Genomic DNA, 15,430 nt, shown 5'->3' on the forward strand with positions numbered 1-15,430 from the left:
AAGTACACAACAAGGTAAAACCAATGATGTAATTTAATAGTACAGCTTGTCCCACAAAAAATAAGCCCTCACATGGCCATATTGACAGAAAAATAAAAAAAAGTTATGGCTTTGGAAAGAAGGGGAGGAGGAAGAAACGAAAACAAAATATAAAAAAAAGCTCTGATCGTGAAGGGGTTAAAAACCTTACGTGATACAGACTTTTGGAGCACATATTAGTGTTCAGCATATCAAAATCTATAAGATATAATAAAATTTTCTCAGGAGCCAAGAACTTCCCTTCCAGTGTAGTCGTCACTGTACTCGGTGAGGCCATCTGCTGGCTTGCGCTCTAGTTTTATAATCACACTTTCCAAATGGTCTATATCCAGGCTAGCAATGTACGCGTCAATGACAAGGTATAACCCCTATGTACTAAGCTTGCATACTATTGTGTTGCTTTTGAAGATCGAAAATCTAAAGGAAATCTCTACTTTAGGCAGTCACCAGTATTTGACAAAACTGCCACCTCTCTTTAAAAGTATTAATGTCCATGTTTTTAGAACTTTTGTGTTTTCTACTTATAAATTGGTGTCTATCATGGTATTTGATCCTTTTAAATTCTAATACTGTATTGCTACATGTTATTTTATCCTTCCCAATACACCCATAGGTGTAAAATGCATGTTCTTGCAGCACGTCTTTTAGCAGTTCTTTTTAGATGTATATTTTTAGCCAGCAACAATACACAGAAGAAAACATTTGAACATGAGCCGAATTCTATATTTACAGAATTATTCTAGTTTTGGGGTACCTGTTAAATATGGAAGTATTAGATAACGTAGGTACAAATGCTAGGATTTCCTGCATTCTTAAGGAAAGTCGCAAATTTCACATTGGTTTCACCCTCAGCGTTTCAGAGGGGCAATGCTGCATCGGGAGTATGGTGCACATGTATTTGTGTGATCAAAGCCGTGATGTAAAATGGAAAGTTGTATGTCTTGTGTTTCCTTACAGTTACATCACACAAGCCTTCAACCATGTTTACACCCGTGGAGTTGGCAGCCATCATTGCTGGTCCTGTATGTTTCATCTGCATTCTACTGATGATCATCTTGTACATTTGCCATAACCGTACAGTTATCCATCATCGGGTTCCTAATGAAGAAGACCCTTCTTTAGATCGTCCGTTCATATCTGAGGGGACAACGCTTAAAGATTTAATATACGATATGACCACTTCCGGATCTGGCTCAGGTATATTTTCTTATATTCTTAATGGGATAAAATATAGCTGAAGAATGCATGTATTTGGGGGGCACTTTTTTTTTTTTTTTTTTTGAATTCATGTGGTCTAGAAGTGATGTTTAAAAAAAAATAAAATATATTTAGTGGTTAAAAGTTGACCAGCGAATTCTCATTTTTCCTGCAAAATTTACAAAAACATTTTTTTAGTACCCATATCACATTTGAAGTGACTATGGGGGTCTGTTTGACAGAAGATACTCAAACGTGACACCATTCTGTACCCCTAGGCTGTGTGCGCACACAGCGGATTTGCCAAAAAAATCCGCTCAAAAAACGCTAAAAATAAGCTTCCCATTCATTTCTATGCATTTTGCACTTTGTGCATATTGATGCGTTTTTTACCGCGAAAAGCATGCTCATTAATTTAGCGGATTTTTCCGCATTTCTGGCTATTTCTATGTGTCAGGAACCGCGCGGAAAAAAACGCATAAAAACCACGCGGTTTCTGGGAAGGGGGTCCGGTTTTTAAGCAGAAATTTTCTCCTATCTGTGCACATAGTCTTAAAGTCCCCAAAACCACATTCAGTAAGTTTCTTAACCCTTCAGATGCTACACAAGAATTAATGCAAAGTGGAATGAAAAAAAAGGACTTTTAAATTTTATCTCTAATATCTTGCCAAATTTCTCACTGATGCAAGAGGTAACACCACAAAGTGGACCCCACAGTGTGTTAACCACTTTCTTATGAGCGTTGATACCGCACATGTAATCAAAAAGTTCTGTTTGGACAAACAGCAGGGCTCAGAGCTGCAGGAGCAGGCAATATTTGAATTTTGGAACATATATTTGCCTGAAAGGATCCTACATCCTCCTCCCCCTACACACAAACACAACTTGACCGCATTTTGAGCATTTTTAACCCACAAGTACAACAGAATTTGCTAAGATTAGTTTGTCATATTGAAAAAGTTACTTTTTCTCACCAAAATCTTACTTTAGCCCCATATTTCTCACTTTTGCAAGCGGTAATTCCAAAAAGCGGACCCCACAGTTTACCCACTTTCTTAAGGGTGCAACAATACCCCACATGTAGTGAAAAAAATATGTTAGGACAAACTGCAGAGCTCAGAGCATTGGGATCAATATTTGATTTTTGGAACACAAGTTTGGCTCAATTTGGAATAAATTGTATATTTGCAGAGTCTGTGTGGTTCAAAAGCAACAGATATCCCCCATAAATGTCTTTAGTAAATTATACCCTAATCAGTGATGATTGCGTGTGCCCGGATAAGGTGTAAGAAAATATGTTATGCGTGCTCGAATGCAATGTTCGAGTCGTTACGGCTGTTGCAGCCGCAAAACATGCAATGATTGCCTGCCTGTTTGTTAGTTAATCCCTGCATGTGTTGCAGTTGTTTAACAGCTGCGAGACATGCAGTCGCAGCATCTCGAACATAGTATTCAAGCACGAGGAAGATACTATATTAGCACGTGAGCGTGCTCAGATAACACCTAATTCGAGCATGCTTGCTCATCACTGCCTCTGATGTTTTTATCTAATGAGTTAGTGAGTAGTTTGATACCATTTCATTTATGCAGTTGACACAACGCAAGTTTGAAATTTTACCATTTGCTATTTTGTCACTGTCTTTTATGAAGCTTTTTTATACTTTGAGGAAGACACCTTCAAATTTTATTACACTAGTTTTTCAGTGTTCAGAAATGCATCTAATATGGCACCAATGTGACTACTGGACACACGACTGTGCCTATAATAATAGGTCTTTAGGGTAAAATTGACAGAATTCCAGGATTCATGTGATTCATTTAAAGTTTACAGATACGGGGGGGGCGTGGCTATGTAGCGTGCAGGAGAGGACGCTGCTGTGAGAGCTTCTCAGAATCCTGGAAAAAATCCTGGCATCTGGACCCCTTTTTAAGTAAATTACTGGTGGCGATCTGGACCCCCCTGGTGCCCCGCAAGAGGACGTGAGGTGGTTTCTGCGGGCTGCTGAGGAGACTGGAGCGGGCGGCTGACCCTGCTCCTCCACGAGGCGGCGGCCATCTTGGGCGCGCGGCTCTGCTGCTGAGAGCTGCGGCGCTGATCCACACCGCTGCACCGCAGGCAGTGAAGATGCTGGCAGACCGATAGAGGGGACACGCGGTGAGTTCCCTGAAAAATTGGGCGCTGCGTGTTTTCCCCCTCCGTTAACTCCTCACTGCATCGGCTGGTGCCATTACTGAGGGAGGCTCTGAGCTCCCTCCCCCACTGCTGCTGTCTCTGTGGGGCTTCCTCTCCCTCCCCTGGCCGCAAGGGACTCTCCTGAATAGTGCTCACAATTGTATGTAGCCTCCCATCTGTGGCCTGTGCTGGAGCTATAAAAGTCTATTAATAACCCCGCTGTGATTGCCCTCTGCGGTGGGAATTGTCTGAGGCACGCATTTCTGGCTGTCTCACCGAATCCTATTGTAATCAGTCATGAGTCGATTTAAGGGGCCAGGAGCGGCAGAAAAACTAAGAGTTTGTAAGATCCGATCCCTCCGAAAGTGCACGACCCCTTAGGAATGCCTCCTCTCAAGTTCAACGCAAAAATCGCCATTCCGGGGGTGAGGAGGAGACGGAGCAGGAGGAGTTGACCCTTAAACAGGCGTCTTAGCAGTTGATGCAGGCTATCTCTCTGACCAGGACATCCCTGACTGAGAAGATCGAGGATGTCTACACGGAGGTGGGGAGACTTCGTCACGATATACAGGCCATGAAGGGACGTATTACGGAGGTGGAGACGAGGGTGACCAGGGTGGAGGATTGACGAAGGTGGCAGGCTCCATGAATGCTTGGAAGCAAAAAGCGGATGACTTCGAAAATAGAATGCGTCGGAATAATATCCGCATTATTGGTCTGCCTGAGCTCTCGGAGGGTCAACATCCTGAGCAGTTTCTGGAGGACTGGCTTAAGACATCCCTGGGAGATGAATTCTCAATGTTCGCTATTGAAAGAGCCCATAGGGTCCCTAAAAAAAACCCTGCCTCCGGGGGCTCCGCCTCGGCTTTTCCTGGCGCGTCTGCTCAATTGTAAGGACAGAGACACCATTCTGCGTCTTGCACGACTAAAAAGTCCCATCAAGTTTAATAATCTTGTCATCCCCATCTTTCCGGACTTTTCCATGGAACTCCAGAAGCAACGGGCACAATTCATCGAGGTCAAGAAACGGCTCAGGGACAGAAACATTGTGTACTCGATGATATACCCGGCCCGGCTCCGGGTTGTTCACGGAGGTACCTCCGTATTTTTCACGGATCCGGCAGAGGCGGCTGAATGGCTGCGGTCCCATGGGGGGTCCCCTGCGAAGGATTCCTAATGTAACGGCTGTTGATTTGGATCCTCTCAGTTACAGGTCTAATTAGAGCCATTAGAGTTAAGCTTTCTCGAGCCATTGGTAGGATTTCTCCATGTCAGCCACCTCCATTATCTGTCGATGGTACATCCCATGCAGCTGCTTGTCTTGGCATGGTGCTTCATGTTCCTTTTCTTCATTCCAGATCTGTTGTTCTTGCTGCCTTAGACTTTCTCTCAGCATCTCATCTTTTTGTGCCATTTTTCTGATGTATTCCTGGATACTCCTTGTTTCATCCGTGATGGTGGCTTGGATGCTTCGACTACCCTCCTTTCTGTTGGTATACAATCTTTGGTGCTAGACTTAGGATGGAGACCTCCATGCATTGTGAGGAACTTTTGTGTCTTCCCTCCTTCAGCTTCTATATATATCCCGCCCACCATTCCAGGAGTAAGCAGCATTGAACATGAGCTCCTGAACTTTCATCATTTTATACCTTGTAATGAGGAAACTTTAGGACACAACCTGGAAAAAATGATCCCCATGAATTAAAGAAGTGAGCTGGACTGAGCCAGACGAAAGATTTTTAGGAAAAATAAGTTTTAAAGGACAAAACAAGAACCTCATGAAGGACAGACAGTAGACACCAGGCAGCACCAGGTCTGACATCCAGAGGACAGCACCCTCAGGTAGGACCTTCCTCAGCCTCACCACCACCATAGTCTTTCCTAGAACATAACGATCAGAAATAAGGATTAGAATTCTAAAAATGGAAAATTTAAATTTGGAACAAAACAAAAAGAATGACGTAAATGCAGAGAGCTGGGGACACATGCCAGCGGGGGGTTAGGGATCCTGGAGATCACATACCCTGAAGTGCAGAAGAGCACTCCTGCAAGGAAAACCATAAAAACTGCCACAATTGGAGAAAACCCAGAGACCCTCTGCTGAATTTACATCTACTGAGGAAGATAAAAGAAAAACCAATGAGTTATTGTTCACAGAGCATCGCCTGGCCTGGCAAACCGTTCTGTGCAAGCTATATACAGTATGTATATAGTAAAGTCTGATGGCAGTAAGGGCTGGCAGATCAGAGAAACCATTAAGATGACAAGTGCAGCTCACTTACCATCACTCTGTACAACAGTAGCACTTTCATGGTACAAGGGACTGAGGACAATCTGCAGGAATTTCAAGACAGATTCCCTCATATTAAGTACCATGCCCAAACTCACAAAGAACAACAAACCCCAGCCACCTGTGATGTCCGCACCCCTACAGCCACCTGTGATGTCCGCACCCCTACAGCCACCTGTGATGTCCGCACCCCTACAGCCACCTGTGATGTCCGCACCCCTACAGCCACCTCTGAAGTCTGCACCCCTACAGAGACACCACTGCCCCCAATGCTTCTCACCCCAGTCCCTCAGAGACTGTCTATCTCAACTAGAAAGAGACTGTACAATTTATAGAAGAACATCTAAGAAACACTGAAGACAGAAAAGCTAATGACCAAGTAATTAATGAGAGAAACTGAAATGTGAATACAGGTCAGCTCTGCATTTACCAAGAGCCGCAATGTGTGAACTGCAGCAAATCAATGCCAGGCTGAGACTGGAGATAGAAAAGTTACAACCACCGACCCCTGGACATCTGAGCAAAGAGGGGGCCCTGTAAACGAGGAGTGCAGAAGACCTGATCTCCACTGGCCAGGAGGCTGAGAGACCAAATAACCCCAATATGAAGGAACCTCAGTCTAATAAAAGTGAGCCAGAAATAAGATCCATAGAAACGAGAATAGAATCTGCCACCAGCATAATTTTAAGCACAGACCCCCATCAGCAGCCCCATCACCCACCCACAACGTCACAAAGTCCTGATACCGTCCTCATAATGGACTCAAATGGGAAATACCTGAATGCACGGTGGCTATTCCCAGGGAAAAGGGTCAATAAAATCCGCTGTTCAACTATTGAGCAGGTGACAGGGGTCCTCAATAATCCATGGTTTACCAACCCAAGCCATATCATTATACACACAGGCACAAACAATCTGCCAGACCAGCACCAGCAGATCTCAGGACAAATGGCCTAACTAGCAAGGACCGCACAATTAAAATTCCCTGTCAGCAAAATCATTGTCATCTCTGCTCCCAAGAAAGGATATATCCAACCACACCATCCAGAATATCATCATAGACCTAACCTCAAGAATGAAATCTATGCCAGGAGTGACTCTGGCACAACACCCCTCCATAAATCACCATCACCTCTATGACAGCAAGCACCTGAACAAAGTAGGGTTCACCATTCTGGCCAAAGAACTGAAGGACATTGTACTAAACAGGGACCCTAGGCCTGGATCCAACACCAACCAGAATCCCATGGAAAGACCCCCAACAATGAAAAGGCAAGAAACCACAACTATAAGGAAGCTGGAAACAAACACCCTCACCCAAAATCAGACCATCAGAGGAGGAGATCATCATGGAAAAGACCAACAACCTAACAAAGACACACAAAACAGAGGCATTCAGGGCAGAGATATGCAGAGCAGAGATATGGAAGAGATAGACTCTGCTCAGCACAATGTGCAGGAAACAAATGTGACTGGATGGAATCAACATCATTAATAAAACAGTCAGAGATCCGGTTTGTCCTACACAGCCACACTCATTACAAGGTAAACACACAAGATATATATATAAAATTTGACTTCACTTAAAATTAGCAGCTGGAACATCCAAGGCCTGAACACCTCGGCCTTTGGATGTAAAAAATGACCCAGATTTTATACAAAGACTGAAAAACATAGACATTCAGATTCTCCTAGAAACATGGACCAGGGCCGAAAACGAATCCCTAGTGCCCATCGGATACAAGGAAATCTGTGTCCCTGCCCTGAAAAATAAAAACATAAAACAGGACTGCTGCTTAGGAGGAATATTTATCTGGCATAAAGAAGAGCACCAGTATATCAAACCGGTGAAGAGAGGAGAGAGCCACATATGGTTTAGAATCAGCAGCTCCTTCTTCACCGCTCAGTCTGATTGTCTATGTCTGTGCCACCTATATACCACCACCAGAGTCACCCTACTTCAATCCAGAGAGCTTTGAGATCTTACAAGGAGAAACCGCCTATTATCAGGCCCTGGGCAAAGTTCTCTTCTTTGGAGACCTCAACGCAAGAACTGAGGGAGAAAAAGACTTTCTGACCACGGATGTAAACATCTACATATTTGGAGCAGAGACCAAAAAGTGGATACAAAGTATCCTGAGCACACCACTCACAGAGCTAGATCATAAATAAAAAATAAATTTTATTAAGTAAATTCATATCATAGATAAATAGACAAACAAAATACAAGTAAGAGTAAGGAATGTATACCCAAGTGAAATAAACACAAATACAGGAATAAAGGAATGGATATAGGTAATGGTAAAGTGCAAAAATATATCAGCATATATCCACCTGTGTGTTGACACACACAATTTCCTTGAAAAAGCTAAAAAGGCGAAACGTGCGTCAGACTCCAGGAATTCTGTGAACAGGCGATTAAATGGGTATGTGCTCATGTTATGTGTGATTACCAGCATAGGGATTTTTTCCTCTATATGGCACTTTGCACTTTACAAACCACTATGGGTCTTGGTGGATATATGCTTATATGCTGATATATTTTTGCACTTTACCATTACCTGTATCGATTCCTTTATTCCTGTATTTGTGTGTATTTCACTTGGGTATACATTCCTTCCTCTTACTTGTATTTTGTTTGTCTATTTATCTGTGATATGAATTTACTTAATAAAATTTTTTTATTTATGATATATCTCTCTTTGTGAGTGGTGTGCTCAGGATACTTTGTATCCACTTTTTGGTCTATGTATTTCACACGCCCCTGTACTTTATGCATGCTGGGAAGTCCCTTATGGTGAAGGTTACCCTACCGTATTAGTATGTTTTTGGACATTTTTGTAGTTATATTTGGAGCAGAGACTGACGGCCATGACTCAGTGCATGTGGTGAGAAACAGCTACAACAGTACAGTCAACAAAAGTGGCAAAAAGATCTTGCACCTATGTAGAAGTTTAGCACTTCATATTCTTAATGGCCGTACCAAGGGAGACTCCCTAGAAAGATATACATTAAACTCCCAAGTAGGAAGGAGTGTAGTAGACTACGCTATTACTGATATGGACATGGTTAATATCGGTGGCTTCATAGTCATCATACAAATTTACCTGTCAGATCACAGCTAACTTTTCCTATACATGAAATCTACAAAGAAACAATCGGCACAAAAGCCTCAGCAAAGCAGCCTCTCCACCCTGCCGCCATCCTATAAATGGTCCAAGATGTCAGCAATAAAATAACAAGAGGCTCCCAGCAGACCCAGAATACAGGAGCTGCTCCACCACTTATACAACTACGAGTACAAGACTAACCCAGGAGGAGTGAACCAAGCTACAAAAGACCTCAGTGATATATTCTACACCATGGCCGAATTGTCTGACCTTAAAAAAGTCAACTATAAAAGTCCCCATGTGCAGTATGACACCCCCATATTCTCCCCATGTGCAGCACAACAACCCATAGCCTCCCCATGTGCACCCCCATAGCCTTCACTTGTCTCTCCACTCATCCCATACAAAAAAAACACTACATACTCATCTCCGTCCCATTCCCCGGTGCTATGCTTTTTTTCCTGTCTTGGTGTCTCCGGTTCGCTGACTCGCCACAATTAACGCGAAGAAATGACATCATTGTGTCAGCTCCTCCACTAATGAAGTAAGCGCATGTGGAGACAGCAAGCTGGCGGGCACAGTGCGGCCCGTGGGCCTCTGTTTTCCAGGTCCTTGACTGTCTTGGTCCGTGGACTGGAATGAGACAGCCAAATGGCCAGATGTGGCCTGCTTGCCGTACTTTGCCCAGGTCTGATCCAGAGCATCAAAGATACCTGAGTAGTCCTGTACATTGAGGGAGAAATTAAAGCGAACCTGTCACCAGATTTGGCTGATATGAGTTACGGCCACTGCCTTTGAGGGCTTATCTACAGCATTCTATAATTCTTGGTCCGGTGCTTCCCATCTTCTTGTGATGCCGCCCTCCTGCTTGATTCATGGCTCCCTGGCATCGAGCTCCTGTGCAGGCATACTTATCTGCCCTGTTGAGGGCATAACAAATTCCTGCAGTGCACATGCGCTGGGTCTCTCTGACCTTTTCCGGTAAGGCTAAGTTCACACGTAGCGAAACTCTCGCGGAAATTTCTGCGAGTATTCCGGAATTCCATTCCGTGGGAAAATCGCATCTTAAATTCCGGCGATTTTCCCGCGGAAAAACTAGCATTTTGTAAGCGTAATTAGCTTGCAAAATGCTAGCGTTTTCCAAGCGATCTGTAGCATCGCTTGGAGAACTGATTGACAGGTTGGTCACACTCGTCAAACATAGTGTTTGACAAGTGTGACCAATTTTTACTACTGAGGCCGCCTATGCAGCATCAGTAGTAAAAGATAAAATGTAAAAAAAAAATAAAAAAATGGTGTTATTCTTACCTTCCGACGTCCCGCGCAGCCGTTCCCAGTAATCCTTTGCGAAAATGCCCGCGATGACGTCCGTTCTCGCGGGATCGCGACGTCTCTCGGTAATTTGCAATGACGTCGCGCGAATGACCGCGAGACTTTGCGATCCCGCGAGAACGGACGCCATCGCGGGCATTTTCGCAAAGGATTACTGGGAACGAGAGTGTGGAGAGAGGCAGGAAGGCTGCGCGGGACGTCGGAAGGTGAGAACAACAATATTTTTTATTTTAATTTCTATTTTTTACAGGGATATGGTACCCAAAGCCCGGAGGACAGTCTCCTCTCCTCCGGACCGTGGGTACCATCCGCAAATGTTCTGCTTACTTTTTGCATGGTGGGCACAGCCACATGCGGGAAGTAAGCGGAACAATGCATTCCTATAGGTGCGGGATCGCCGCGATTCCGCAAAATTAATGAGCATGCTGCGGTTTTTACCGCAAAGCGATTCCGCCGCGGTAAAAATCGCAGCATTAGCACAGCATTGCGGAATCCCATAGGAATGCATGGAATGCTTATTTTTCGCGGTTAAAACCGCCGCGGAAACGCGAAAAAAATGCAACGTGTGAACTCGGCCTAAGCCTGATGCCGGGGAGCATGTGTACATGACACAGGGATGCGTTATCCACATGAAGCATGCAGGAGGGCGGCAATTATAAGAAGATGGGAGGCGCCGGACCAAGACCTGCGATACCTATTGGACCGGACCACCCCGCAGGGGAGTATGTTATTTTTCTTCTCTTGCAGGTCGGATCAGGGGCTTATCTACAGCGTTATAGAATGCTGTAGATAAGCCCTGAAAGTCGGTGGCCGTATCTCGTATCGGCCAAACCTGGTGACAGGTTCCCTTTAAGCATTCTCAATTCAGGGCTCTTCCACACGGGTGGCTCTGAGGATTTTCTCCAAGATAATATCAGAGCTGGGGGCCTACCTTCGCTCTCTGAACACAGTTATTGTCCCTTACCTGGACAACTTCCTTATAGTCAGAAAATTGAAAGACCACTGTGCATCACAGCTGAGAGATGTGAGAATCGTCCTAGAGGATCTTGGCTGGATTGTGAACTCTCTCAAGTCAAGGCTAAGACCAGAGTGGATACAGTTCTTTTTAGGCCTCGTTTAGATTCCCCACTCCAGACCAAACCCGTCTCTTACCCGAGGACAAAATAGACAAGATCGTGAGCCTGGCCTTGATTGCTATAGATCATCAAAGAAAGACCCTAAGGAAGAAAATGTCCCTGTTAGAATTCCTGACGTCCTGCATCCCAGCAGTAAGTGGGGCTCAATTCTACATGAGACAGCTTCAGTGGGAAATTCTCTCTGCACAGTGATTGCTAAGAGTACATTTAGAAAGGAAGATGGAATTTTCTTTAAGGGTTAGAAACTCCCTCTCTTGGAGGGCAGACAGTAAACTTGACATCAGGGGTCCAATGGGTAAGTACGGTAGATGACATACTGATAAACCGATGCGTGTAACTCGGGTTGAGGGGGCACACCTGAGAAATTACACAATTCAGGGGACGTTTTCATCTCTTTAGAGAAACCAGGCATTGCACCTGAAAGGGTTGGGGCTGTGGAAAGGGCTCCAAGAGGCTTTCTACCCTTCCTTCTGGCTTGCCATGTCCGGATCATGTCGGACAACCAGGCTATGGTGGTATATATCAATCACCAAGGGGGGAACAAGGTACCACTCCCTTATAATGGCAGCAGCAGACTCTTGAGTACCATTGCAGACTTCATGATCTGCAAAAGACTGAAACGGGGGAATGGACTTAGAACTCCCATGTCTTTCATTAGATAGGTCTATATCTGGCTGTCCCCATGCGAGAACTATTTGCCAACAAGCAGAACAGGAAGGTAAAAAAGTTCTGTTCTCTAAACCCAGGTGACAAGCTGTACGCAGTAAATGCCCTTCAGATTCCCTGGAACTTCAGTATTGCCTATGCCTTCCATCTGATGGCAATGATTCCAACATTCGTGAGGAAGACCAGGAAAGATTAGGCAAAGGTGATGCTGATTGCTTGATTTTGGCCGAAAAAACCATGGTTTTCATTGATAAGGTCAATGTCAGTGTCAGATCCATGGTTCCTGCTGTCGATCACAGACCTTCTCACTTAGGGTCCCTCTCTCTGATGATGGTGGCAGAAGAGATCATTCAATTTGCGGAACAATATCATTTGATTCTGACAGCACTTCACATAAAGGGGAAGGAAAACGAAAGAGCATATTTCCTTAGTCGGAACCGACTAAAACAGGGAGAATGGTAACTAAATCAGACCATATTTCAACAGATCCTAGATCGTTGGGGCTAGTCAAATATAGACCTGATGGCATAACAGGCAAAACAGAAAAATAGGTTCTGCTTTCCGGACCCAAGAGAAAAACCGTCAGTGGATACACTTTAGATTCCTTTGGACTTTGACCTGGACTATGGCTTTGTTGATCTTGATCCCTGCAGTTCAGAGGAAAGTCAGGGAGGAGCAAGTGAGGATCATCCGGATTGCTCCATTTCTGCCCAGAAGGCCACGGTTCTCATTGATGAGGACAATGTCTGTATCGGATCCGTAGGTCCTCCCAGATGTTCTGGATCTCCTTCTGACAGGGTCCAATTTTCCATCCACAGAGGGAGAGCCTTCATTTGACTGCCTGGAGTCTGAAAGGGCATTATTGATTCGGAGGGTTCTCACCAAACCTAGTCTCTACTCTGCTTAAGAGCGGAAAACCAGTAATAACTAGAATATATCGTTTGGGTCAGAACTTGGAAGGTAAAATACCAATAAAGGCCATATTAGAATTTCTCCAGAGAGGTATGGAAATGGACTTATCCACTAGCACTCTAAGGGCCCCGTCACATACAGCGAGATTGTTGATTTTGTGACGCATCAGCGATCTTTCCAGCAATATCGCTGTGTGTGACGGGGATCAGTGACCGGCCCCCCTGCCGGGTATCGCTGATCGTGCAGGATCGTCCTGGGCCATTTTTTGAGCATTGGTCTCCCGCTGGCCGGCACGCATCGCTGCGTGTGGCAGCGAGAGATCAGCGAAGCGATGCTGGTATCCAACGTAAACATCGAGTAACTAAGAGCCGCGCGGCTTAGTTACACGATGTTTGCGTTGGATACCAGCGTGCACGCTGGTATCTAGGGTAAACAGCGGGTATCCAAGAGCCGCGAGGCTCTTGGATACCCGCTGTTTACGTTGGAAACCAGCCTGCTCGCTGGTCCTGATCGCTGGAGGGGCGGTCTAACGATGTCCCAGCTATCCCATCCATGTCGGATCGTTGGTGGGATCGCTGGGACGTCGTTGTGTAACGGGGCCTTTAGGGTGCAGGTGTCGGCCCTAGGTGCCTTTATACAACTATAATGTTACAACTGATTGATTATTAGATTCATCAAGGCATGTGACAAATCTAGGCCTGTACCTGCCCCAGGGATACCACTCTGTGATTTAAATCTGGTCGGGAAGGCATTACTTAGAGCCCCCCCTTGAGCCACTTAAAGGTTTGCCAATATAGACACTCATCTTTAAAGATGTTAATATTGGTGGACCTAACTTCGGCCCCCGGAGTCAGCGTCATGCAGGTATTATCAATTAATCACCCGTTTTAACAATTAATCACCCATTTATACAGATTGCTGAGGACAGGGTTATTTTAGGCTGGGTCCGGTCTTATCTCCCAATAGTGGCCACCAAATTAAATAGAAGCCAGGAGATTGTTCTCCCTTCCTTTGTAAATAATACTAAAACTGCAGAGTAGCAGAAACTTCACACCCTAGATGTTAGAATGGTCCCGGTAGAGTACATGACAAGACATTGTAGGAAGAGTGAAGCCTTGTTTCCTTCCAGGGGGTTAGGAAAGGCCTCAAGGTGACAAGGGAGAACCTAGCAAGGTGGATCAGGGAGGCCATTAGGTAAGCCTACTCCTCTAGTAATAGGTTAGCCACAGAGAACCTGAAGGCTCATTCTACCAGGGCCATGGCAACTTCCTGAGCAGAAAAGGCAGAAGTGTCTGTCCACCGAATATGTAAGGCGACCGCATGGACTTCTCCTTCCACCTTCTGTAAGCATTACCGAATTGGTCTGTGCTCTTTTGACAATCTGTCCTTTAGGGGAGAGCTTTTGCAAGCGGTAATCACTCCTTAAGGTGTTTTTGTTCTCTATAAATCTTTCAGAAGGGGAAAAATCTTAGTTAGTTACCGGTAACTGGATTTTACAGCGCCCATGACAGAACCCTTATATTCCCTCCCTACCCACGTGGTCAAAATTGTTGGTACCCCTTGTTTAATGACAGAAAAACCCCAATAGTGGCAGAAATAACTTGAATCTAATAAAAGTAATAATAAATTAAAAATCTATGAAAATGAACAAATGAAAGTCAGACATTGCTTTTCAACCATTCTTCCACAGAATTTAAAAAAATAAAACTCATGAAATAGGCCTGGACAGAAATGATGGTACCCTTAACTTAATATTTTGTTGCACAACCTTTTGAGGCAATCACTGCAATTAAATGATACCTGTAACTGTCAATGACCTGTCTGAACCTTTTGACAGGTATTTTGGCACTCTCCCCAAGAACAAACTGCTCCAGTTGTCTCGTGTTTGAAGGTTGCCTTTTCCAGATGGCATGTTTCAGCTCTTTCCAAATATGCTTAATAGGATTTAGGTCAGGGCTCATAGAAGGAAATTTCAGAATAGTCCAATGTTTTCCTCTTAGCCATTCTTGGGTGTTTTTATCTGTGTGTTTTGGGTCATTATCCTGTTGCAAGACCCATGACCTGTGACTGAGACCAAACTTTCTGACACTGGGCAGCACATTTCTCTCTAGAATCCCTTGATAGTCTTGAGATTTCATTGTACCCTGCACAGATTCTAGACACCCTGTGCCAGATGCAGCAAAGCATCCCCAGAAGATAACAGAGCCTCCTTCATGTTTCACAGTAGGGGGACAGTGTTCTTTTCTTGATATGCTTCATTTTTCCGTCTGTGAACATAGATCTGATGTGCCCTGCCAAAAAGTTCCATTTTTGTCTCATCTGTTCATAGGACATTCTCCCAGAAGCTTTGTGGCTTTTCAACATGTAGATTGGCAAATTCCAGTCTGGCTTTTTATGTTTTTTTTCAACAATAGTATCCTCCTTGGTCATCTCCCATGAAGTCCACTTTGGCTCATACAATGACGGATGGTGCGATCTGACACTGACGTTCCTTGAGCTTGAAGTTCACCTTTAATCTGTTTAGAAGTTTTTCTGGGATCTTTTGCTACCATTTGTATTATCCATCTCTTTCATT

The 15,430-nt window shown here is 44.5% G+C and overlaps 1 protein-coding gene across 2 annotated transcripts in view; it reads left to right on the forward strand.

The window, feature by feature from the left end:
* Positions 1-15,430, forward strand: part of LOC141052640 (TGF-beta receptor type-1-like) — a 184,007-nt gene that overhangs the window by 91,981 nt on the left and 76,596 nt on the right. The window contains exon 3 of one of the 2 annotated variants that reach the window (XM_073549860.1): positions 997-1,236. The exons of the other annotated variant lie outside the window; for it this stretch is intronic. Coding sequence (XP_073405961.1) covers positions 997-1,236 — 240 coding nt within the window. The remainder of the gene's footprint in view (positions 1-996; positions 1,237-15,430) is intronic. 2 annotated transcript variants of the gene reach the window in all.

This window comes from Dendrobates tinctorius, unplaced genomic scaffold (genome assembly GCF_039654945.1).
Source record: "Dendrobates tinctorius isolate UK_male_01 unplaced genomic scaffold, ASM3965494v1 ptg000162l, whole genome shotgun sequence".
NCBI classification, from domain to species: Eukaryota; Metazoa; Chordata; class Amphibia; order Anura; family Dendrobatidae; genus Dendrobates; species Dendrobates tinctorius.